Below are 26,558 nucleotides of genomic sequence, written 5' to 3' on the forward strand. Positions count from 1 at the left end.
GGCCCCTGCGAGCGCTCCTCCGGGGGCCAGCCTGCCCACGCTGAGCAGACCACATCGGGGCAGGCTGCACGCGGAGGTGGCCAGGAGCAGGGGCAGAGGCAGGGGCAGGAACAGGGTCAGGAGCAGGAACAGGGTCAGGAGCTGGGACAGGAGGAGGGGCAGGAACAGGGCCAGGAGCTGGGATGGGAGGGGGCATGACCTGTGCTATGGGAGGGATGGCAGGGGCCTGGGCTCTGCCCATGCCATAATGAATAGCATGCACAATATGTGCCGTCAGCGTGTCCATGGTGGTGCGCATCCCTCTGCATTCGGCCAGGAAGGCAGCCCAGGCGTCCTGCCGCCACTGCAGGTCCCCCTGCACCCGCTCCTCGATGGAGGCCTGGATTGCCTCCACAGCGTTGACGTGGCGCCGAAGCAGCGGGTCCCTCTGCCGGAGCCTGTGCCTCCGGGGTTGGCCTGCTGGGGGTGCCGCTGCTGCTGCAGTAGAGGGTCTGGTGCCGGGTCCCGCTGCAGGGAAGAGAAGAAAGGATGGGTCAGTCAGGCAGGCCGTCCACTGTCCCCACACCGCATGCCCTCCACCCCTGAGCCCAGGTGACCCCACAGTTGTGTGGCTTGGGCCCACTCGGTTCCCCTCCTGCCTGCCCCTGGAGTAGGGTCCTCCCTCCAGGGTATTGTAAGCACCAGTCTGTATCCTGGCCCCATGCAGGGCGGGAGGGTGCTTGTGCAGCGTTCACCTGTGGAACTCCCTGCCGGTGGAGACTGTGAAAAGCTTTGGGTTAATCACTGGTGTTTGACAGGGAGCGAGATGCATCCCCACGCAGTGCCTGGGAGCACATCTGGCAGAGGCGGTCTGGCCTCTCAGATCCCCTCGCGTGGGATATCTCCTGGATGGAACCAGAAAGAGTGAGTGGGTGGAGGGATGTCCCATCCTTGCAGCACAACTCAGGGGCCCTTCTCCCTCCCACAATCCCTCCCGCAAGCCCGGTAGCCCAGGAACATGTGTGGCCCCAGTGGGGACTTCCCTTGGGGAACCAGCCAAGGCACCAGGAGCAGGCGAGGGGCTCGGTGGGGGCCACGTTCACAGGACCGTGACGCTGTGGTCTACCCAATAGAAGCTAGCTGTGCCTCACAGCCAGGCATGGGACAGTGTGCCGTTCTCTGTGCTGCACCCTTGGCGGAGCTGCGGGCTCTGGGCTGAGTCCCTGGGGCCCTGGCCGGTTCCAGCTGGCATCCACCCTTCCCCCTGGTCCCGCCGAATGTGTGTGAGCAGCAGGGTCCCAGGCGTGGCCTGCAGCTGCCTGGCGTGGCCACATGCCGCTCGGTCACCAGGCTGCACGTGGTTGCACCTGCTGCTTGCTGCCTCATGCTATGCAGTGTGCAGCTCACGTGGCCTGAGTGACATGCTCTTCCCCTCCCCCGTCCGGGCACCTGGCTCCCCACCCCCCCGCCTTCCGCCCCCCACCCTTTGGGAGTGCAAACTCCACAGACTCACCAGTGGGTTCCTCCCCGGCCTCAGAGGAGTTGCTGGAGGGGGCCTGCTGGGTGGCAATGGTGGCCTCCTCACCAGATGCACTGCCACTGTCTTCTCCCTCCTCCGGCTCGGTGGGACGGTTGATGGGTGGCCGCTGGCAGGTGTCCACGGGGACCGCTGGGGCTTGAGGGGCGGGCTCACTCAGAAAGGAGTGGAGCTCCTCAAAGTATGGGCAGGCGTCAGGTCCTGCCCCCCTGCCCTTAGTGGCCCTGACGTACGCCAGCCGCAGCTCCTTCACTTTTGAGCGGACCTGCTCACAATTGCGGCTGGGGTGTCCCTGCTGGGCCAGGTTCTGTGCAAGCCGGGTGTACAGATCGGCGTTGCGGCGCCGGGAACGGAGGTCGTGGAGACCCTCCTCCTCCTTCCATAACTCCAGGAGGGTCTCCAGCTCCCTGGGGGTCCAGGATGGTGCCGGCCTTTTGCGGCCCCTGGGGGCCTCCTCCGCTGGGGGTCCAGGGGGCTCTCCGGCTGGAGCTGCCATGGCGCGGTGAGTTGACCCGTTGGACAGCACCAGCAGGTGGCAGAGCTGACACAAGCAGGCTCCTGGCACGTGCGCCCAGCAGCCTGAGGGCTCTTTAACAGCGCGGGCTTACCAGGAAGTCCGCGGCTCCTACGGGGTCTCGCGGCGTCCAAACCGCTTTTTTACGTTTCTTCTGCTTTTCCGGAAAAGCTGTCTACACTGGTCCTTTTCCGGAAAAGCTTTTCCGGAAAAAGGACTTATGCCCGAGCGGGAGCAGCGTACGGTTTCCGGGATAGCGGCTGATTTTGTACAGTACAGCGTCGATGCTTTTCCGGAAATTCAAGCGGCCAGTGTAGACAGCTCGCGGCTTATTCCGGAAAAGCGGCTGATTTTCCGGAATAAGTGGCCCAGTGTAGACACAGCCCCAGTGTAGACACAGCCTTAGAGTCCCTGAGATCTACCGGTAGCTCACGATCTACTGGTTGGTGACCACGGGACTACAGCAAACCCTTCCTTCCCCTTCTTCCTGGGAGCACACTCAGCCACACCCTGGCCCTTTACTCCTCCTTCCTGTCTGGGGAGCATTCACACACCAGCTCTTCTCCTGGTGCCTTTCCTCTGCCTTATCTAACCCTCTGGCTAATGAGGCCCGCAGCTGCTTCCATTAGCCCTTCAGGCCTGGGCTTGCTTAGCTGTTTGTAATCAGCCTTTTCAACCAGGCGACAGTGGCAGAGCTCTGGCTTAGTCAGCAGTCTGTCACATACCTTCCTGCTTATGAACCACCAGGTTCGGGCCTTCCCCAGCCCTCTCAGGGTCTCCTCCCAAAGCAGAGTGCATAGGGCATCCTGCCAGTCTGTAAAACCCTCTACCCTTTGGGGTGACTTGTCCCCCTTTTTCTTGGGGTCCTCCTTGGGGAGCTGTCCCTTGCTCTTGGGTTCCCCTCTCCTTGTGCGACGCTGGCCCTTGCTATGGGAATCCCCTCTGGGCAAATTCCCACTTGTGCCCAAGCACTCCCTTCGGGCTTCTTCAGCAGGCTTTTTCATTCCCTCCCTGCAAAAATTACACTGGTAGGGGCCTGGACCATAAAATTCAGCCCTTGCTCACAGGTCCTCACATAAGACACAGCCCAATTGGGGCCCTTTCTCCAATACCATTTCCATCTGCTCTGGGGGATCAGGGTCCTGGCCCACTTCATGTGACACGATCTGTGCCTCAGTTTCCCTCATCTGCCCAACCAGGGTTGAGGTCTCTTTTTCTGTCTCCAGGACACCGCCCTGTTACATAGGGTTGCTAGGTATCCAGTATTAAACTGGACAGTCCATTATTTTTGCCTCCTGTCCGGTAAAAAAAATCAGAAAATACCAGACACCTAAAATGTCGGGTACTTTCTGATTTTTTTTCCCATCCTGGAGGCAAAAATCCTGGGCTCTCCGGGTCAATATGGTGGCAGCCTGGCAACCCTAGTGCTTACCGGGGAGCTGTCTGGCCCGGTGCAGGGAGGCAAGATGGCAGGCCAAAAAGCCTCACCACACAGTTTTTAAAGGGGCCACGGTAAGGTGTTTTTTTCTTGTTTTTTTGCTTAATAAATTACGGGGTCCTTTTTTGTTGCTGTTCAGTATTTTTTCTGAAAACATCTGGCAACCCTAGCTACATGCCCTTTTTCCCCACAGCTGTAGCACCGACGGCTACACTTCTGTCTCCCTCGGAGGGATCTCTTGCTTTTCCCTAAGGCTCCCCTTTTGCTCTCCCCTTTTGCTCTCCATGAGTGGTCCCAGTCCCGACCTCCAACCACAGGTTATGTCTAGACTGGCATGATATTCCGGAAATGCTTTTAATGGAAAAGTGCTTTTGCAGAAAATCATCCTGCCAATCTAGACGCACTTTTCCGCAAAAAAGCCCCGATCGCCATTTTTGCGATCGGGGCTTTTTTGCGGAAAACAGTACTGTGCTGTCTACACTGGCCCTTTTGCACAAAAGTCTTTCTGAAAAAGACTTTTGCCCGAACGGGAGCAGCATAGTATTTCCACAAAAGCACTGACAATCTTACATGAGATCGTCAGTGCTTTTGCGGAAATTCAAGTGGCCAGTGTAGACAGCTAGCAAGTTTTTCCGGAAAAGCGCTTGCTTTTCCAGAAAAAGTGGCCAGTCTAGACACAGCCACAAGGTACGATAGCTAGTCCACTACCTCCACCCACTTCCACTGGAATCTGCCCCTCACTTCCAGAGGCACCTGAGCTACCGGGTAGAACAAGAGTGGCCAACCAGTTAAAGACAAAGAGCCAAAATAGCAGTGGATAGAATGCAAAAAGCCACATATTATATATTTATTTTTATATATCAATTGAGCAATAGATATAGTACACAAAATGTAATGATAAAAATAACATTACAGGACATTTTGGACAAAAACCAATAAAGAAGTCTAACTGCTTCAGCCTGGCAAATGATAGCCTTTGAATTTTCTTTAAAGAAACAGTGTAAACCAGGTACATGCTGATTCTTTTTTTCTCCCCCCCTGGAATTTAAATATGGCATCTATGTTGGCTGCCTTATTCTTCATCCATGAAGACACTGGCTGCGTCTACACTGGCGCATTCTCACGCAAAAACTCTTTTGCGGAACAGTTCTTCTGCAAAAACTTTTCCAGAAGAGAGCGTCTACACTGGCATGTGCTTTTGCGCAAAAGCATCCATGCCAGTGTAGATGCTCTCTAGCGCAAGAAAGCTCTGATGGCCATTTTAACCATAGGGCTTTCTTGCACAAGAAATTCATGTTACCTGTCTACACTGGGCTTTTCTGGAAGAGCTCTTGCGCAAGAGGGCTTATTCCTGAGCGGGAGCGTCAGAGTTCTGGTACAAAAAGCCCTGATTTTATACATTAGAACGTCAGTTTACTTGTGCAAGAACACACAGCCAGCATCGACAGGCAGCAAGTTTTTGCATAAGAGCAGCCGCTTTTGCACAAGATCACACCAGTGTAGACACAGCCTGGCTCCTGTCCTAGCTCATTTCCTCTGCCTTATCTAGCTGGCTGGCTAATGAGGCCCACAGCTGCTTCCATTAGCCTGTCAGGCCTGGGCTTGCTCTACAATCAGCCTTTTCAACCAGGCTACAGTGGCAGAACTCTGGCTCAGCCAGCAGTCTGTCATACCACACATAGGAACACCTCCACTGACATAGCAAGTGTGAAGGGCCTAATCACTTCTAGTTACATTGAGCAGGACGTGTGGATCAATCCTCCCCATTCCCTCCTATCAATTGTTCTTACTAACCCCAATTAATAGCAAAGAGAGACTTGGTCATTCTAATAATATTTACCAACTGATTACTTATTGTGTAGGATACCTAAAATGCCCAATGCACCTATTTGGGGTACATCCTGTTACTCAGGATGTTGCTGCTAAGTGCGCAGTTAACAGTTTTATGACTCATCTTTACTTTTTGCTTATCAGAAACAAAACTAGCAGAACAAGGCTGCTTGTCCTATGTGGTCTCACCTATCATGCTTAATCGGCATTGTTATGCAAAGCAGTTCCTGACTCCCAGGCCCTGCCTGCGTGTTTTGTCACACCAGACTTGAAACGGGCCAGAAATCCACATTTTGGACAAGCAGACATCACCAGTTATTGCCAAGGTAGGGTAGTCCAAGCTCCCCTACACTTTTCAATAGAAGTACATTTTCTTTGGTGGCCCTGAAAGCTATCAGTTTTCATGTGTGTGGTCCTCAGTAGGCCTCAAGTTTGACATGCCTGACCTAGAGTGCTTAAAGGTAATTTTTCAGATCTGTGTTTAGCCACCTAAATAAATGGCCTATTTGTCTTCCTCTTTCCTAAAATACTCTGCAGCTTTCGGTGATCTTTCTTCTGAAAATCAGGTCCTTTACACACCAGCCATATATTTAAAAATTTACTTTTAGGCATCCACTTTAAAAAAATTCTTTACCTTGTCTGGTAAAGAGGGTGTGACACATTTCTATGCTGAGAAGAAAGACTGAACCTTATTTCCTTATTGGCCCCAGTCCCCTGGCTCTTTTATATTTAAGTATCAACTAAATGAACCCCTAACACTTTTTCACTTGGGCTGTGTCTACATTGGCATGATCTTGCGCAAATACTCTTTTTGGATGCTTTTTTCCTTTGTGTGCCTTGGAGCCAGAACTGCCCCTGGGCATGCAATGGCCTCACATGGCCATGCTGCAATTTTTGCAGTACTTTGTGTCTGCTGCCTTCCTGGTCTTGCAGGACCTGAACCCGGAGCTCATTCTGGGAACCATCTCCGTGGCTGTGGCTGCTCCACTCTGGCAACTGCATCCCACAATGGAGACGCGTTTTTGGAATCTCAACATCAGTTCTGACTCGTGGGACCAGCTGGTCATGGAGCAGTGGGACAACCAGCAGTGGCTCCAAAACTTCCACACATTTTGGAGCTGTGTGCTTGGCTCACTCCCACCTTCCAAAGACGCGACACCCACCTGTGGCCTATCACCCCCCTGGAGAAGCAGATCGCCATCACCATATGGAAGCTCGCTACCCCAGAAAGCTACTGGTCGGTGGGCAACCAGTTTGGTGTGGGGAAGTCATTGGGGCCCTCCTCATGGAAATAAGGCACTCTGGGGCTGCAGTCCCTGCATGCGGGGGAGGCAGTGTTTCATAAAAGGAGTTGAGGGTTGTAGAGGGTGGCCATAAATCTTGGCATCGTGCCACTTGGCCGGAGGATCTTGGAGTGTCTCCTCCTCACCCCACAGCTCCAGGAGGGACTGAATATCCAAGCCTGTCCTGGATGGGGCATGCCACTTGCTCTTCCTGGACACATCCTCAGACCCCTGGGGCTGTTCCTTGAGAGGGCCAGGAAGGTTGCAGGGTGCTTCAGGGGCAGACATGGCTGGCAATGCCTGTGGCAGGAAGAGCCACGTGGTCAGGTTGCTGCTCTCTGTCCGACTTCCGGTCACAAGGCTTGTCCAGGGTGCCTGCAGCTTTAAGAGAGGCCAGGAGACAGGAACTATAGAGTTGTGATTAGCTGGTATGGAGTGGCCACCAGGGCACCTATGTTTTTTCCTGGAGCCCTTTTCTTGGGGTATGTCTAGACTACATGCCTCTGACAACAGAGGCATGTAGATAAGGCTACCCAGCATAGGAAAATGAAGCAGCAATTTAAATAATCACCACTTCATTTAAATTTAAATGGCTGCCGCGCTGAGCCAATCAGCTGTTTGTCGGCTCAGCACCGTAGTCTGGACGCTCCACGGTCGACATCAAAGACATTTGTCGACCTCCAAGGTAAAAGGTTTACCTACCTATTGCACAAAAACTCCTCTGCTCTTTCGATTTACTGTCAAAAGAACATGCTTGCAGTGTGGACATTTTGTGAGTTTTGTCAGAAAAATGGCTGTTTTTCTGACCAAACTCTGCAATGTAGAGTATACCCTACATGTAGAGATTCTGAATAGCCTTAAAAGCAAGTAAGACTCAAAAGGAAATTCAATGTGCCTGTTTAGATTTAGCACAGACAGAAGAATAACTGAGGCTTCATACTAGCAACTGGCATAATGGGATAATCTCTACTACTTAAAAGCAGTGAACAGTTGGTGCTATTGATTGAAATGCTAAACTGAATATTGCTCCTTAAGTCTTTCACATGGGTTGGAGTTGACCTTTCATTACTGGAAGAATGACGTAAAGACTGAAATACATCCCTCCCTCTCCCCCCTCCCCCCAAAAAAAGATAACCTATGCCTTTGGGCAAGCAAGAGAATGAATTAGCGAAGTCTACCTGTAGCAGAGGCAAATAGTGCCAATGGAGAATGGGTACTGGAGTTCCTCTCCTGAAAACAAAGGAATGGATTGATATGAAAGTGAACGAGGGCTCTAAACAAGTCTTCCACAGAACAATGAGCCATAGTCCTGAAAGGGCTGACATAATCTGAGGCCAATGAGAGTGAGATTAATGTGGGACAAAGTGCTTTGAGTGGGAATATATGACTGAATCAGGGCAGCAGAGAACAGATGAATCATAAAATTCTAGAACCAGAAGCAAAATACAGGACTATGTAGCACTTTAACAAGATGGTTTATATAGTCCCGTATTTTGCTTCAGCTACACCAGACTAACACCGCTACATTTCTATCACTAGAACCAGAAGGGATCTCTGAGAGAGCAAGTCCAGTCCCCTGCCCTCATTGAGGACCAAGCACCCCCACATCCCTGACAGGGGTCTGTCTAACCTGCTCTTAAATATCTCCAGTGATGTAGATTCCACAACCTCCCTAGGCAACTTATTCCAGTGTTTAACCACCCTGAAGTTTTTCTTAATGTCCAACCTAAACCTCCCTTGTTGTAATTTTAAGCCCATTGCTTCCTGTCCTATCCTCAGAGGTGGAGAACAATTCCCCCCCCCTCCCCTTCCTTGTGACACCCTTTTAGATACTTGAAATCTACTCTCATCTCCCCTCTCAGGCTTCTGCTTTCCAAACTAAACAAGCCCAGTTCTTTCAGTCTTCCTCCCTAGCTCATGTCCTCCAGCCCTTTCATCCTTCTTGTTGCCCATGCGACCCTCCAGGGGAATAGAGGAAAGTGGAGCGCCTGCCCTAACCGCTTTGGCACACGAGGTGAGGTGTGGCCGGGGAGGCGGCTCCTTTGCCAGGAACAGCGCCGGCTTCCCAACTCCCTTATCCCCGCTCCCCGCGCTGAGCCCGGTACGAATGATTTGTTTGCGGTGAAAGCCCGTTGCGTTGCGTTGCAAGCACAGACCCACACGCCCCCCGCCCGCGGGCTTTCGCTCGCCTCTTAAACTCCCAGCACGTGCTGGCCCTTTAGCAGCTACTTAAAGCCACCTGGGGAAGAACGAGCCCGCGCGGGGCTGCAGAGCATTCGCTGGGAAGGTCTCGCAATAAATAACGCGCTGAGTTGCTCCCCCCCCCCCCGCCTAAGGGGAGCTGGCGGTTAATCTTTCACCCTACTGCAAATTTGCTTTCAGGAGACAGGCAGGGTAACTCCAGCGCGTCCTGTCAGGGACGAAGCGGGAAACGCCCCCCCCCCTCCTCCCCGTCCTGGCCACACCACACGCTTTTCGCGGGCCTGGGGCAGGCGCAGAAAGAGAAGGTCCCTCCCCCCCCCCCCCAGCGAGACAGCCTGCAGCGGTGGGACAGCAGTGGGCTCTGGCTGCTTTCCCTCGGTCGGCTCGCAAGTTGCAGGCAAGCGCTGGGTGACCTGCAGCATGAACCTAACGGCGGCGAACCACCGCATCCCTCTGAGCGATGGGCACAGCATCCCCGTGATAGGACTCGGCACCTACGCGGACCCCAAAATCGTAAGTCTGGCGTCCCTCCCCCGGTGCGTGTGCGCCGCTCGGAGCCGGCGGGCAGCCTTTGTTCTGAGCACAAAGCCGATCCTTTCCTTCCCCACTTGCCTTCCAACGCCGCCCTGCTGGCATCCAGCTGGCGAACCCCTACCCATCCCGAAGGGAAGAACAGAGTGGCCCATCCACAGACACTGGCTGGGCTGCTGTCGCACGCTTTGCTGGGCAGACTGTAAAACCTCCAGCTGGCCGGTGGTGCTGTGGGTTACACCTTCACACCAGGCAGGGCTAACAGTATTAATAGCAAAGTAGAGGCTCTTGATTGCTGACTTCCAAATATTCCCAACTCTGTATTGGACAGCAAGCAGGCAGCGTCCAAACCCTGGCTAAAGCAGCAGCTAACTCTTATCTCCAAAAACTTTAAAACCAAGAAATAGTCTAGCAGCACTTTAAAGACTAACAAAATATGTAGCTGATGAGATGAGCTTTCATGGGTACAACCAGGAAAGCGCATGATATCATCTACATGTGGTGTTAGTTTTTTAAGTGGTGCTAAACTATTCCTTGGTTTAAAAGTTTTTCCAATTACAGACTAGCTTGCCTACCCCTCTGAAGCTTTTCCTATCCCCGTAATCAATGCTTGTTAGAAATTCTGACTAACCCCTAGCACTGAAACAGCATTTCGACATCCTCAGTGTTTTACAAAGACTCTTTACTATCTGGGTTGATACCTAGCTACACCCCATGGTAAGGTATGTTTCATTGTAGAATAGCGATAGAAATGTAGCTGTGTTAGTATGGTGTAGCTGAAACAAAAAATAGGACTATTAGTCTTTAAAGTGCTACATAGTCCTGTTTTTTGTATGTTTCATTGTAACTTGAGATGGCAGGCTGGTTGAGCAGGAATTTGTCTGACTATTGTAGTTCAGTGCCCTATTGTTGTAATACAGTGCAACAGCCCTTTGAGATAGCTAGAGGTGTACTTGAAGAACAGGGTTCCCCCCTATATATGTTTTGTTGACACATTCTGTCACACATACCCCTGACTTCATTAAGATTGTCTGGGCTCATCATCAGGAAAGTTTCTTAAATATATAATTACTGATCATTCTCTTGACAGTGTTAGACTGGCTGTAGCTTAGTCCTAAATTCCTAGAATCTCTGTTGAGGAACAGATACTGCAGAGCAAAGTATGGGCATGTCCAGTGACACTGAGATCATCTGCCATCCCTAAACTCAGTAACCTTCCAGTGCAAGGAATTCGGAGGCTGGGTGCTGGTCAATAGACCTGCTGTGCTGAGCAGAAAAGAAAAACTATATTTTCTGGTAGACCCTTTTACAGTTGGCTCTGACACATTGTTTCAATAACATTCCTTTGAAAGACCCACATTCCTATAGCTTGATCCTGTGACCCCCCAAAAGCTGAATGCCATCAGCCAAAGGGCTCCAAAATATTCTGTGCTCCTTGCTGTGAGGCCCTGGGTGTGTATCCCATAGAACCCTTTGTCACTGTGGCTGCATCTATTCTGCTTCCTCACCTGGCAGCGCAATAGCAGCAAATTGGCTGCTCCCTCGGCTGACTTCTGTATGCTCTCTGTGTCCAGAGGTGAAAGTAAGCAGGTGTGCCCCAGTGTGCTACTCCAGCAAGAGCAGGCTGTGCTCTGGCAAAAGCCAACTGGAGCGCACTGCTCTGCAGGAGAGTGGCAAGTGATTTAAAGGGGTTGGCTGGGAGCGCACTGTAGGGGAGGCACATGCACTCCCAGATGGGCTACTGGAGGGGCTGGCAGCAGTCTCCATCTGGTGCTGGCCTTGCTCCTGCTGTTGGGGGTGTGGAATTGGCCCCTGTTCTGCTGGGCTGCAGCGGCAGCAGCCTGGCCTGGCACCGATCCTGGGGCAGGACCTGTGCTCTGGCTTTGCTTTTGCTGGGATGGCTGGAGCTCAGAATCAGCCCCTGTCCAGCCAAGGTTGCAGTGGCAGGGCTCTGCCCCTGGCCATGGGGTAGGACCCTGTGGTCTGCTTCCTCATCTGCTGCAGGAAGAACAGGCACCAGTCCTATTTGGCTGTGGCAGCCTGGCTCTGGCCCTGTTCCTGTGTGGTGGGAGTTGGAGGGAAGGTGAAATTGGCTGCAGTGGCCTGGTCCTGGCCAAGTAAATTAATTTGTCTCTCCCTCCCCCCCACACACACTCCAACTCCCTGCCCTGAGCCCCTCACATACCGCCCCAACCTCTGACTCCTGCACCCCCACATTCCAAGCCTCTACCCTGAACCTCCCATCCCTGCACTTTTCTTACAGTTACTGTTATAACGTAACTCCCCACTCCCTGAGCCCAACCAACCAGGGGCAGGTTGTGATAGGGTTGCCAGATGGTTGAAACAAAAATACCAAACACTCCCTCCCCCCCCCCAAAAAAGGGAAAAAATTCTGTTGAGGGGGGAGGGGGAGGAGACCAGAGTTGTTGAGCAAAAAAAAAAAAGGACTCTAAGACTTAAGCAGGGATAGGAACAGGGGAGAGAGCACTAAGACCCAGGGGAAGCCATTTTGTGCTGGCAGCCTTGCGGAACCAGGTAAGCCTGGGGCTGGGAGTGTTGGGATCCGGGGGAGGCCGGGTGCTGAGTGTTTGTAGGGTTGCCAGTTGCCTGGCATTTTTGCCTCCTGGTCAGGGAAAAAAATCAGAAAATACATTGTAGGTGTCCAGTATTCTCTGAATTTTTTTACCGGACTATTCGGGTGAATACCGGACACCTGGCAATCCTAGTTCCAGAAAGCCTTTGACAAGGTCCCTCACCAAAGGCTTTTGTGTAAATTAGGTTGTCATGGGGTAAGAGGGAAGATCCTTCGTGGATTGAGAACTGGTTAAAAGGCAGGAGACAAAGGAATAAATGGTAAATTTTCAGAATGGAGAGGGGTAACTAGTGGTGTCCCCCATGGTCAGTCCTAGGACCAATCCTATTCAACGTATTCATAAATGATCTTGAGAAAGGGGTGAACAATGAGGTGGGAAAGTTTGCGGACAATACTAAACTGTTCAAGATAGTCAAGACAAAAGCAGACTATGGAAAAATTCAAAAAGATCTCACCAAACTTAGTGACTGGGCAACAAAATGGCAAATGAAATTTCATATAGATAAGTGTAAAGTACAGGCAGTCCCCGAGTTATGCGGATCCGACTTATGTCGGATCCGCAGTTACAAACAGGGATTTTCTCGCCCCGGAGGACTGGAGCAGCGGGACGCCCAGATGTGCTGCAGTCCCGCCGCCCCCGTCCTCCGGGGCGAGAAAAGCTGCTCCACGTCTCCCTGGTCTGCTGGGGGGGGAGCCTATTTCTCCCTATTGCAAGGGAGAAATCCTCAGTTAGGCTAGAAAGGCCTGTGCACAATATCCAACTTGCAAGTCTGACTACAAAGGCTCCAGATTACCTTAAATTTCTCAGTCCATTAGTTAGACCGCTCCCATTCGTAGCATATGATCTTACTCCACAAGCCTGCATGAGAAAGAAGCAAAATGGAGATGGTTTCCAGGTTAGGGACTTTTAGTTTCTGCCAAGTAAAGGGAAATCCAGTTCTCACAATGAAAGATGACGTTTAGTGTCACATGGAAAAGTAGTTACATAGATAAGTTAGAATGTTCACAGGAAAGGTCTGTTAAGTGTACACAGGCATTTTCCAGGGTCCACTATGAATTAGTGTTCCTTAACGGGCTATTTAACTTAACTTGTCTCTGCAAGTGCTGTCTAAAAATATTGTGGGAGTTGTCACAGGAGCAAGCATGTAATAAACATGTCTAATATTTCATAACTTCAGATACAAAGATGAATATCCTTGCATAGAAACCACATAATCTTTAGTACCAGTTATTTTACATACATGTAGAGCTCTGCAAATCTTCAGGTATCCATTTAGTATCCTCATCCACAGATGTGGGATGTGGATATTTGCGGATACAAATCTTGTATTTGTGCAGGGCTCTAGGTCTATGACTATTCCCCAAAAAAGATTCTGAACAATCATAACACCTACCGGAGACAGTATGTGCTTGCACCATGCCCCACTGGGCTCTCATTATCTGTTATGTAACAAGAGATGGAGTCCATGACGTGACTCTGTTTAGACTAAAATGGCAAGGTTCATTTGTAACTGTTCAGGTCTGACTGTGCCTTTAGTCAGTGAGGGCACACAGGCCGGCACACATTCAAATTAATGGGCTTCAGTGTTCCTTTGCAGTTATTATAAACCTGGTGTGTCTGCGGTGGTTTAAAGCATAACAGGTTTTTAGGTTTCCAAATCTGTGGCTCCTTGAGCTGTTGAAGTTGTAGCAGCAGTAGTCTTATATTCCTGGATAATAGTGACTGTGTCTGAGCTGTCAGATCTGAGGGAACTTTGTTTGAATAAAGCCCGGGCAGATGTGTGGTGCTAAAATGGGAACACATTTTCAGTAAAATTGTCAGATTCCTGGTTTAAGGCCATCAGGTCCACTGACTCTCACAATACCAAATATCCAGCATATTGAAATGCTTAAATGAGCGATCCCACTTCTTTTAGATTCTTCCTGAGCTGCTAAGATGCCAAAGTGCAGCACCCACAAGTCTTCCAATGTTTCCTCCTCTGGTCTGAGCAGGAATCTATCTTGTGGTTCTACAAAATGAAATATCTTTATAGAAGCATATCTCTAACCTCATAGGCTACACTTGAATAGATTTAAGAGCAGAGTGAGTAATGATCATTTCCATGAATAGTTCTGATTGCCAGGGCTGGATTAAGAAAGAGGCCTTACGGGGTGCAGCGCAGGGCCCTCGTCTGAAGCCACTAAAGCCCCTCTTTTCTGGGCCAGATCTTCCTGGCTGGCGGGAGGTGGCTTTGTGTGCTGCTGTTACTCCTCCAGCCCAGGCTGGTACTGTGTTGCTGGAAAGCTCCATCCCTGCTCTGCCCTCTCAGCTCCCATTGGCTGGGAATTGCAGCCAATGGGAGCACCAGGAGGCAGTGCCTGAAGGCATGTATGGGCTGGATGGAGCCACTTCTCCCCACTACCGCCACCACCGGGGGGGGGGGGGGGTTGCAGCCACTGGCTGCAGCTGGAGTCCTTCTGGGTGCACTCCCAGCCAGGCGCTCCCTTTACTTGCCAGCAGAAGCCAGGTGGGGGCAGGGCCACTCCCCCTGCCCAGCTTCTGCTCACAACCAGAAGCTCCCAGCTGGGAGGCAGGGCCGCGATTGGCGCTGGTGCAAATACCGGACTGTCCGGTAGAAAACTGGACACCTGGCAACCCTAGTGCAGGGGAGCCGGCAGCCGCTGGCCAAGATGGGATGAGGCCTCGAGCAGAATGGATAGAGCTGGGACAGCCAGCTGCCAGTGCTGTCTGGACTGTGGCATGGCAGCTGGAGCCTGGGGCCCTCTAGACCAGTGGTCTCCAACTTTAAGCATGAGATCACTTTTTGAATTTAAGTGCAATCCAGGATCTACCTCCAACCCAAACACCCTTGCCCTGCCTCATTCCCACCCCTTCAAGGCCCCATCCCTGCTCACTCCATCCCCCCCCTCCCATCCTCTCTCACTTATCAGGCTGGGGGCAGGGGCTTGGGTTGCAGGAGGGGTTCAGGACTGGGGCTGGGGTTTGGAATGTGGGCTCTAGCTGGGCACTGCTTACCACAGGTGGCTTCTGGATGGTGGTGTCAGGGGGCTAAGGCAGGCTCACTCCTACCCTGACCCTGCACTGCTCTCTTCATCCCTCCCCTCCTCTGTTAAGATGGGGTGGAGGGAGTGGCACCCTGCTTCCTCCTCTTCCCATGCCCTGCACAGCAAACAGGAGGCTCCCAGGGATAAAGGACACCTCCAAGGCAGAGGGCAGGAGCAGCATGGCAGTGCTGAGAGGAGCAGATGAAGTGCTGACACTTGATAGCCTCCCAGCCAAACTTGTCAGAATCACCTGTCAGAGGTTCCAAGATCTACCAGTAGCTCCTGATCTACTGATTGATGAGCACAGCTCTAGAATCGCTGGGCCGGGGTAACTGTCCTCTTTGCCCTGTCCCTGAATTGGTAGGCTTGTGTGCATGTGGTTTTTTTCACACCTCTGAGCCAGAAAGTTACAGTGCTGTAAAGTGGCAATGTAGATTTGGCCAGAGATGGCTAGAAAAGCAGTTAGCTCATTTTATCAGGCATTGGTACCTTAGGCTACATCTAGACTACAAGCCTCTTGTTAAAAAGGCTTTTTTGAAAGATCATCTAGACAGCAACCAGTATTTTCGAAAAAGAGCCACTTTTTTGAAAGAGAGCATCCAGGCAGTCTGGATGCTGTCTTTTGAAAAAGCCCTGTTTTCGTTTAATAACACCTTTTTTCAAAAGCACACTTTCGAAAAAAGGCATTATTCCTCATAAAATGAGGTTTTCCATAGTCGAAAAAACTGCTGCATTCTTTTGATTTAATTTTGAAAACGTGGCAGCAGTCTAGACGCAGGGGAAGTTCTTTTGAAAAAAGGTCACTTTTTTAAAAAAAAATCCTGTAGTCTAGACACTTCCCTAGAGTGCAGGGGGTCTCTCCCCCTCTTCTTGGGCTCTGCGAGGAGTACTTTGGGCAATGGGTTGTGAAGGCAGCACATGTGAACCTTTTTTTCAGCACTTAATTGTGGGATTCCCTCACTCACGCAGGGAAAGAACTTTGGGTTCTTGGAGTCTTCTATTTGGCTGTCTGCCCTTCCAATTAATATGCAGCATAGCTTGTAATTGTGATGATCCCAGGATAGTAGAGACACAAGGTTGATAATATTTATTGGACCAACTTCTGTTGGCAAGAAAGACAAGCTTAGATTAGTCCAATAAAAGAGATTACCTCACCTACCTTGTCTCTCTTCCAGTTAATAGACAGCTTCTGGGTTTGTCAGACTGCCTTGTCCTCATGCTGTCTAGGAAACTGTCCTATGCTATTTCAGCTGCCAGGTAAATGATCCATGGGCATCTGACACTTAGAATTTAAGCAAGCAAGTAAACCTTAAGCACCAGGCATTGTTTGCCCTGTAGTTCTTTCAACCACTGGCTGGTGAGCCATTCTGACTCACATCTGATGCCTGTGGTACCCATGAAAACAATTACCATTCGCTGTTGCTACACATTAGTAAAGCAATGGGTATTTTGCAAGGCACCTGCTAGCACTTTTTCCAGGAAGCTTCAAAGGCAAAGGGCTTCCCCAAAACTTGGCATCATAGGCAGTCTGCAAGTTTTAACAGGGTTTTTCATGGATCTACATGCATGTATGGCCCCTATCACCAAGAAACTTGACTGCCTTATGAGAATTAATAAATGTCTCCACATCATCCCAATGGGAGAAGAGCTGAGTCGTAGAAGGGGTTACCTGACTTGCTCACAGAGGAGCGTGGGACTGAACTAATATCCCCTGTGTTCCAGTTAGCTGTGACCACAGGACTATCCTTGTGTGTAATTGCTTGAGTCTTAAAGGCTGCACACTTTGAACAAACTTCTGAGTTCAGTCTAAGAAACTCTTACTAAGTCAAAACCAATTGTGGGTTTTTTTGGGGGGGAGAGTGGGGAGTTTGACCACTAAACAACCTTTAAATGTGCCTAAGAGAAATAAGATCACAAGTGTCTGGGTTGCAGACTGGGCAGAGTCTAAGGCATGTTTATCAAACAGTTTTGGTTTTTTGCAAGGTTGGGTTAACAGGGCAGCAGCCCCTTGGCTCATAAAGGATATAATCACAATGCTTCAAAGAGTTTGTGTTCTATGGACAGTTGCAGAGATTACAAATTGCAGATTGTGCAGTTTTTGATATGTTCTGGTAAAATAACTGGAGGCAGGCTATGCCAGCTACAATAGTAAGGCTTAGCTTAGAACAGCTTTGGCTAAATGCTAGAACAATCGCCTACCAGGAATTTTAGAAATGCTACCTCTGATTATGTATGCTACACTGCTATTGCAAGGGGAATCAAACCTCACTACAGAGTGTAAACTGATGGTCTGTTTAATTATGGGTTTTTTTCTCTGCTTTCTTCAGAAGCATCTCGTACCAATCTCTGCCAGAAACAGGATACCAGACTAGATGGAATAGCACTCTGACAGTGTGCGGCAATCAGGTCTGCTGACCGGGGGGATAGGTGGGAGTTTCTAGGGGGCAGTTATCCTGGGGCCTGGAGCTCCCAGACACTGCCAGAGCCCTGGGGCCCTTTAAATCGCTGCTGGAGTGCTTCACAATGTGCTCCAGACAGTACTGAGGGGTGCCTGGTGGAGTTGTGGTGTTTTCCTGGCAGTGCTAAGGGCTGCTTAGCTCCAGCTCTGCCTATTACATGGAGATTGAGTAGGTGCCTCCCACCCTCACCTTACCTCAGCCCCGCTGGTAGCAATTACCCCGACTGAATAGTGTATGTTACGTGGCTGCCACCAGTGCTTCTCAGCCATCATTTTTGATCTGTCAGCTTTTTTGCAAGGATAACTTCTCTGGATTTTGCTTCGTCGTTAATGTTTCCTGGGGATAGCAGCCAGACTTTTCTGTATAGTAGCTGGCTATGTTCTGGTGGTTGGTATATTCCAAGAAAGAGCCACGGTCCAAGCTCTTGTCTGTACGAGTAAGCCATTCTAAGAATGTTCCCTTGTGCTATTTGCATCTGTAGTCCACAAAGTTGGTCTTGATTTTCCTGTAACCTCTCAATTACTTAAACAAGTTGCTTTTCTACAGTCAGTTCCCAAGTTTGGACACTTGTTCTCTTGCCACTTTATTCAGAACATAGGCAAGGGAAAGTAGGCTCAGGAAGTTAAGTAGGCTTCCAGAAACTTTAATATGAAAATCTGAACTTGCAAACAGGGCTTTTGCAAGGGACACATTAAGGCTTGGGATGTTCCCATTGTGCTTTGGTATCTGGTGGACTAAGATTCCTAAACAGCAGTTTGAAATCTTAAATTATGGATTGGAACTGGTATATTGAATCCATAGCTTGACTCTCCAGCATGCTGTAGTTAAAATCCAGTTATTTCTCCTATTCTTCCCAGCACCTCAGTCTTCTCCTCATGTCAATTCTTTCTCTAGTTTGAGGTGGGCTGGGCTACCATTGGCCAGGTCAATTGCTCAGGTGGACCAGTGCAGTCTGTTCCTTCCTTTTTTAAGTTGTCTCTGCAATTCATGATCTCTGCCAGTCTGAGAACAAACCACAAGAGTGGCAGACATAGCTGCATTTTAATGAAGTGAGACACGTGTCAGGATGTACTAATTTTTATTTGGTTTCCTAGCATTAGTCCATATTTATTCATCTAGTAATTATAAAGTAATAGAACCCTGTAAAGGCATAGCACATAAGCACTGCGAGTAGTATCCTAATTCTCTCTCCCCTCCCCCCGACATGCATGTGCTCTTACGAAGAAAGCAATGTGGTAAAGTTTGCTACAATTATTTCACTAGCTTAGCAGTTAGAGAACCTTCCCTGCTGCCCTCATATCAGCTGGAAAACTGAAGTGCTAGATTGCAGAATTACCTCTCCATTGCCAGCCAGGAAATTCTTGAGTGGGAGGAAAGGAACAGGGTGAGAATTCTTCCCCTTCTAGCAGTCATAGGGGGCTACAGTGGGACCATAGATTGTCAACTACCAATAACTGGAGGTTGTTATGAAAGATGGAGCCACTTGGTATCAAGGGACAGTGCTCTGGTAAGAATCTTAGAACACTCCCTCAGATCTCCCTCTTCAATCTGTCTCTGGTTAGCAGAATTAACCTTTTGGACACTGAGAGGCTAAAAGGTCAAAGCAGGCCCTGAGAAGGGGGTAGAGATGGGAGATGTTAGAAGTACTCTGTGTAAGGATGAGAGAGAGCAAGAACAAGAACACACTAGAGAGATGGAATGGATGCTAACATGACTGGGAAAAGAGATTGTCTTACAGACAAGGAAGCAGAATAAAAGCAGGAAGCAAAAGGGGTAACAAATAAGAACTGTGGTGAGATAGACTATTGGAATAATATTTAGTGCATAAAAGGCAAGCAGCACTGGGAGTCATCTAACATATTCAATCAGCTTCTCTCATAGGGCTCAAATGTTTGTTACAAAAATGCCTGTGAATTTCAGGTGTGCAACAAATCTAGCCTGTTGGATTCTTAATGCCTAATATTTAACACATTTTTGAGACTGAATGTTCTCTGGGCCAGGGAAAAGCTGTTTTAGACCTGGAACTGGAGGATGCACAGCTAAAAGTTCTGAAGAAATGACTACAGGTTCAGCCTCTCTTAACTGGGACTCTCTGGTCTGTCAACATCTGTGGTCTGGCAGCACCATGTCTGTAAGTCCTGGTGGAGGGCTAGTGCCAGGAACTCCATGCCACTTGAGGCAGTGGGGCTTCCCGGCAGTGGGGCTTCCTGGCAGGGCTCCATGAGCCCCACTTTTGGCAGCAGGAGCCCAGAGCAGCAGCAGGAGCCAGGCTCTGTAGCGGGAACCCAGTGTGCAGAGGCAGCAGGGCTACACAGCCAGGCATTGAGAGCCCAGTGCACAAAGGTAATGGGGCTGCCAGGGGCTACCCCAGGAGCCTGGTATGCACACAGGAGGCAGGGCTGCCTGGTGCAGCAGTAAGAGCCCAGTGGGCAGAGGCAGTGGGGCTGCCCGGCAAAGTAGCAGGAGCTGGGAGCGATAGCAGGAGGTGGGAGCGATAGCAGGAGCCCAGTGTGCAGAGGTGGTGGGGCTGCCCGGTAGAGCAGCGGGGCTGACAGGGCTGCAGGGCCAGCAAGAGGAGCAAGCCAGCTGGGAGGACAGCATTGGGCTAGAGCTGGAAAGGGCTGGTAGCAGGGGGGCCAGAAATTGGGTCCGGTCCGAAGGGTGCCGGACCAAGGAGGTCCAACCAGTAGCATCTCAGCTGCTTCAATTTGGAATGTGCAAACTCAGTGATATTTGTCCTATGGGGCAGGAGGGATGGAAAGCAGCAAATATTGTACAGATGTAAGTGCTGGGAAATTAGGTGAGAAATCCCTCAATGAACCTAATAATCAGGAGGTAATAGGTGGAGTATTGATCAAATGGCTAAACCCAGATTAAATGTGGTGAGTTGTTACTTTTTTGCCATTTCATAAAGGCTTGTATTACATTTAAATATGGGGCCAGCTAGTTATGGGGATGGGAAACAGGATAGGTGGAAGAAACCCACTGCCTCCCCTCTTCTTGACCTATGACTACAAGGGTGTTAACAGGCCACTTCATTGTGAATGCTCTCTTAGAAGATACACTAAATAGTTTAGCATAAGTACAGGTGTGACCTTATTTATTTCCGCTCTCCCTTCTTCTTCCAAGGGTCCCCCCCTTTTATTCCACTCAAGATCATCTCATCTGAAGAAGTGGGTTTTGCCCACAAAAGCTCATGATACTATATATTTTTTGATAGTCTCTAAGGTGCTACAGGACTATTTGTTGGCTGTGTCTAGACTGGCAAGTTTTTCCGGAAAATTAGCCGCTTTTCTGGAAAAACTTGCCAGCTGTCTACACTGGCCGCTTGAATTTCCGCAAAAGCACTGACTTCCTACTGTAAGAAATCAGTGCTTCTTGCAGAAATACTATTCTGCTCCTGTTCAGGCAAAACTCCCTTTTGCGCAAAAGCTTTGCGCAAAAGTGCCTGTATAGACAGCTCAGATTTGTTTTCCGCAAAAAGCCCCGATCGTGAAAATGGCGATTGGGGCTTTTTTGCGGAAAAGCACGTCTAGATTGGCACGGACACTTTTCTGCAAAAGCACTTTTTGCAGAAAAGCTTCCGTGCCAATCTAGATGCTCTTTTCCAAAAACGCTTTTAATGGAAAACTTTTCCATTAAAAGCATTTCCGGAAAATCATGCCAATCTAGACGCAGCCGTTGTGTTTAAAGTTACCAACTCAGCTACCCCTCAGTCTTATTTAGCTGAGACAGTCCAATGTTCCCTCTAATTTTTCCCATGAATATGCAGAATAAATTTTATGTGCATCAATACAGAGGTGATGTGTGTCAGATGTGGCCAAGGGGTTTAGAGTGTGGGAGGAGAATCAGGGCTGGGGTACAGGATTGGGGAAAGAGCTCTAGGGTGCAAGCTCTTGGGTGGGGCTGGAGAATAGGGGTTAGGGATACAGGCTGCCCCAGAGATATGCCAGGGAGAGAGGACTCCACCAATCCCCCTTTCCCTGACCAAACGACTCCTTTTCCCCCAGCCACAGCACTGAGCACCTGCGTGGCCCTTGATAGGCTGCTGTGCGACTACTCAGTTTAGAGGGATTTGAGTACACTGGGAGTACCCTTCTTAGGCCTGAAGAGAAGCCTTGTGTGGCTCAAAACCTCTCACCAGCAGCAGTTGGTCCAATACAAAATTCTCTTCCACCTTGTTAGTGTAGGAAACTCTCCATTTTAATGCTTCTCGCACCTTCATTTAATATATTTAACTATGGCAGCTTGGCCACCATACTGGATGGAATATTGGTTCATTGGCAAGGTCAGCTCCACACCTGGGCCCCAGGCCCCTGTTCAACCCAGTCTCACAGATAGTTTAGGTACTGTAGCAGAGGCCCCTCTTGCCCTTGCTGGGTTTAGATTTCTGTCCCTTGGCTAGAAGGACTTTGGGGTAGGTGCTCCCTGGCCTGTCTGGGCTGGGGAAGCAGTCCTCCCCAGCCACCAACTGAGACTCTCAGGCTACTTGGGGAAGGGAGCCCAAACACTCCCTTACCTTCCCCGCTGTCTCTAAGAATACTGACTTATTTTTATCAGCTTCTCTGATTCTCTCTTTATCTGCTGTATTTTCTCTCCACCTCACTCCATCTGCTCTTGCAGTCTCTTTTCCACAGGAGGGAGAGCTTTTTTAAAGGCCTGTGGCATCCTGAATGGAAATCAGCTGGTCCTAATTGATTTATAGGTGCCTGGTCTCACTCTGCCCTGTGATAACTGTCAGCCACTCCTGGCTGCCCTGAAGTAACCCTCTTCTAATTAATGAGGGCCATTCTCTCACATCTAGCCCTCTAACCCGCTCCATCACCCTGCTGCCAGGCTGGTTTGGCACCCTCGGGACCTGACTGCCCAAGATGAGAGATTTTGCCAGACCCGGGGAGATCATTTTTGGACCTCTGCCACCAGCCCCCCTGGCCTGGCGGCTGGCTTCCCAGCTGGCTTCTCACCTCCTGCTGGCACCACTGGGCTGCTGGCCTGCTGGGCACCATTGCTGCTGGGGCTCTAGACAGCTGTTCACACTGTACACTGGGGTTTCCTGAGCAGCTCATTCAAAGCTGTTAATGTGGCTATCGAGAGGGGGAAATTGCCTTTTTAGTGCATTAACCACTAGTGCTTTGAATGAGACCCTTATTCAAGCCAAAGTTGATAGTATTGAATTTCAAACAAATTCCAGTTCAGCTGTCTTCCTTTGTAATTGAGGTTTGAAATTCTTTTGTAGAGGGATGGCTACTTTCAAGTCCATTACTGAGGGTATGTCTAGACTACATGCCTCTGCCGACAGAGGCATGTAAATTAGACATACCGATATAGTCAATGAAGCTGAGATTTAAATATCCCCCACTTCATTAGAATAAAAATAGCCACTGTGTTGTGCCGGCTCAGCTGTTTGTTGGCACGAAGCGGCAGTCGAGACAGGGATCAGTCGGCAAGGAAAGCCTTTGCTGACCGATCCTGTAAACCTTGTGCAACGAGGCATAAGGGATCGGTCGGCAAAGGCTTTCCTTGCTGACTGATCACCGTCTTGACTGCCACTTTGTGCCGACAAAGAGCTGAGCTGGCACAACACAGTGGCCATTTTTATTCTAATGAAGCAGGGGATATGAATATCCCTTCTTCATTGACTGTATCAGTATGTCTAATTTACATGCCTCTGTTGGCAGAGGCATCTAGTCTAGACATAACCTGAATGTCCGGGGAGGCTATAGTGTTTCCCTACAGGTTTCTGTGTGTTACCATTTCTGGTGTCTGATTTGTGTCCATTTATCCTTTGTCACAGAGACTGTCTGGTTTGGCCAATATACATGGCAGAGGGGCATTGTTGGTGCTGGATGGCATATATTAGGTTAGTGGATGAGCCCCGATGGTGTGGCTTAGGTGATTAGGTCTGTAATGGTGTTGCTTGTGTGGATATTTGGACACATACATTCATCTGTTAGGGTAAGTCTACACTTGCTCCCTAGTTCAAACTAGGGATGCAAATGGAGGCGACCGAAATTGCTAAAGAAGCAGGGATTTAAAAAAAAGTATTTTGAGGAATAATGTTAGTTCGAATCAAACCCTTTGGTTTGAACTAATGCGGCCCGGAGCACACTTCCTTGTTCGAATTAGCTGGCGATTGGAATAGTGCGGGGGTGAGATTATGCTAATGGAAATGCGGGATATTTAAATCCCTGCTTCATTAGCAATTTCGGTTGCCTACATTTGCATCCCTAGTTCGAACTGGGGAGCAAGTGTAGATATACCCTCAGATACTAACAGACTTATTAGGGCATAATAAATCCGTTAGGATCTGAGGTGCCACAAGCCTCCACATTGGTTTTCCAGATACAGATGAGCACGGATGTCCTCTGAGACTTTTCATTATAGATGTGGTGATTGTGGTTGTACTTCTGCTTTCTACACTGTACTCTCCCCCGAAGTGAACTTTATTCTTGGTTTGGCTGATGCCTTCACATTGAACTCCAAGCTGGTACATGGCAAAGAACTGAGTTGCTAAGAAACACACCCAAATTTACTGACTTTTTTTTTTTTTAAAAAGGATGAGTCATCATGGCTGCTGACGGGGCAAGATGAGGCCCAAAGTACTGCAAAGAGTTAGCACATTCTTCATTTGGACACATCAATCCCATACAGCCTCTCCTTCTGTTTTAATTTCTAGACTGCAGCAGTCAGGGCCTTAAAAAAAAAAAAAATCAGTGATTGGAGGCCAGGTGCCCATCAATATACATACAGGCAGTCCCCGGGTTACGTACAAGATAGGGACTGTAGGTTTGTTTTTAAGTTGAATCTGTATGTAAGTCGGAACTGGCGTCCAGATTCAGCCGCTGCTGAAACTGACCGCCAGTTCTGACTTACATACAGATTCAACTTAAGAACCCCAAGTCAGCTGCTGCTGAAACTGATCAGCGCTGATTCCAGGAAGCCCGGGGTAGAGCAACTCTGCCTCGGGCTTCCTGTAGTCAGCGCTGGTCAGTTTCAGCAGCGGCTGACTTGGGGACGTCGGGGGCAGAGCAGCTGGGGTGCTGCTGGGTTGCTCCAGTAGCACCGCTCCTCGGCGCTACTGGACCAACCCAGCAGCACCCCAGCTGCTCTGCCCCAGGAGTCCTGATTCAGCCGCTGCTGAAACTGACCAGCAGCGGCTGAATCAGGACACCTGGGACAGAGCAGCTGGGGTGCTGCCGGGTTGGTCCAGTAGTGCCCAGAGCGGCGCTGCGGGACCAACCGGCAGCGCCCCAGCTGCTCTGCCCCAGGGTTCACAAGAAAAGCCTGGTCTGCTGGGGGGGGGGGGCACACTAGCTGCGCCCCCCCCAGCAGACCAGGGACACAGGGAGCAAAGCGGCAGCGGGGGGTGCCTCGCCTCTGCTGCGGGTTTGCTCGCGGTGCCCCTTGTCTGCTGGGGACCGTCTCCAGCAGACCAGGAGCACCGCGAGCAAACCCGCCGGGGCTGCGGCTTTGCTCCCGATGCCCCTGGTCTGCTGGAGATGGTCCCCAGCAGACCAGGGGCACCGGGAGCAGCTTTTCTCGCCCCGGAGGTCGAGGTGGCGGACCGCTGCCTGTGAGCTCCGGGGCGAGAGAGCCCCGTTCGTATGTGCGGATCCGACATAAATCGGATCCGCGTAAGTCGGGGTCTGCCTGTATTCATGAGCAGATTGTGAAGCCCCTTCTTACCTGTGATGTGCTACTCCATTCTACTCTCACCCCAGTGTAAAATATCGCGACTCCAATGAGGTTTGAGTTTAGTGAAATTGAGGAGGATCAAGGCAATGTCCAAATTCCTCCTCCCCGACTCAGTAAGTAGTCCCTGATTGTTGGCTGGGCAGATAGTCTTAAAGCTGTTTCAACCCAAAACTTTCCCATGGGGGGTTTGACAAATGACTATTTATGGGGAAGTTGTGATTTGACAGCTAACTTCTCAGTGAGGTCATCTTGATCTAAAATGTTTAGCTTTCTTTTTGAAAAACTTTTATTTATTTGCTATGGAGAGTATTTTTAAAAAGTCCAAGGGCTTTTCCACCTTCTTCTCCTCTATTTCCTGCTCTAACTCTTCAAAATGTATCCAGATTTGAAAAAGTAGTAGCAAAAGGAAAACACTAAATTTTTGTCACAGTAGCTTTTTGACTCTTGAAAAGTTCGAGTGTGGAGGAAGTGTATACGGAGAACCTTAGTATAATTCTATTACATTTGGTGATAGAAAGGGAAAAGGAGAACTTAGAAATTAATTTAGATTTACAGGGATACTTGTCAATGTCTAGACTGCAGTGCTTTTCTGGGATACCAGAGGTATCCCAGAAAAGCAATGTTGCATCCAAGAAATGCGTCCACTTTTCTGAAATTTTTTTGGAGAAGCGGATGCATTCTTTCGCCATCCCTGTAAACCTTGTTGTACAAGGAAGAAGGGATGGCTTGAAACATCAGGTTTTTCTGAAATTTGGCACCGTGTAGACGTGCCAATTTTTGGAAAAGCCTCTTTCAAAAGAAAAACAGAAAAAGAAATGTAAATTGTGGTTTGCAGTTTGCATATCTTTTTCCGACTTTTCTTTGTAGTCTAGACGTAGCCTTTTTTATTAAGACAGCAGAGCAATTCAGTCTTTGCTCTTTCCCAGGAGCCTAGTATATGAACTGACTTGATGCGTGGCAGTTTACAGGTAAAATGTTGTTGACTGGTCCTTCCCACTCACTTAGGTTTAGCACCATGCCACTGCTGTTTGTATGAGCACGAACAAAATCCTAACCATGTTGCCCTTTCTCCTATCTCATTAGACTCCCAAAGGTACCTGTGCAGAATCGGTGAAGATTGCCATTGATACTGGTTATCGCCATATTGATGGGGCCTTTGTGTATTACAACGAGCATGAAGTGGGGCAAGCCATCTGGGAGAAGATTGCAGAAGGAAAAATAAAACGAGAAGAAATCTTCTATTGTGGCAAAGTGAGAAGTTACATCAGACTACTTAACCTTAACCCGGTGATTTATTTTGTGGGTGTTCTGTTGGTCTGAACATGCAGTACGTTTCCTTAATTTCAAGTTAAATCATCCAAACATTTCAGTACTCTTTCAAACCCAATCTCCTGTGGTTTTGTCCATCGTTAGCCTCTTGCAGCTTATACAGTAACTCTTTCATTGCATTGC

The 26,558-nt window shown here is 49.6% G+C and overlaps 1 protein-coding gene across 1 annotated transcript in view; it reads left to right on the forward strand.

Annotated features, from left to right (window-relative positions):
• The first annotated feature begins 9,031 nt into the window (after window positions 1-9,031).
• Window positions 9,032-26,558, forward strand: part of AKR1D1 (aldo-keto reductase family 1 member D1) — a 46,344-nt gene continuing 28,817 nt past the window's right edge. The window contains exons 1-2 of the mRNA XM_075939569.2: window positions 9,032-9,296; window positions 26,190-26,357. Coding sequence (XP_075795684.1) covers window positions 9,204-9,296; window positions 26,190-26,357 — 261 coding nt within the window. The 5' untranslated portion in view covers window positions 9,032-9,203. The remainder of the gene's footprint in view (window positions 9,297-26,189; window positions 26,358-26,558) is intronic.

This window comes from Pelodiscus sinensis, chromosome 1 (genome assembly GCF_052426305.1).
Source record: "Pelodiscus sinensis isolate ZL-2025 chromosome 1, ASM5242630v1, whole genome shotgun sequence".
Taxonomy (NCBI): Eukaryota; Metazoa; Chordata; order Testudines; family Trionychidae; genus Pelodiscus; species Pelodiscus sinensis.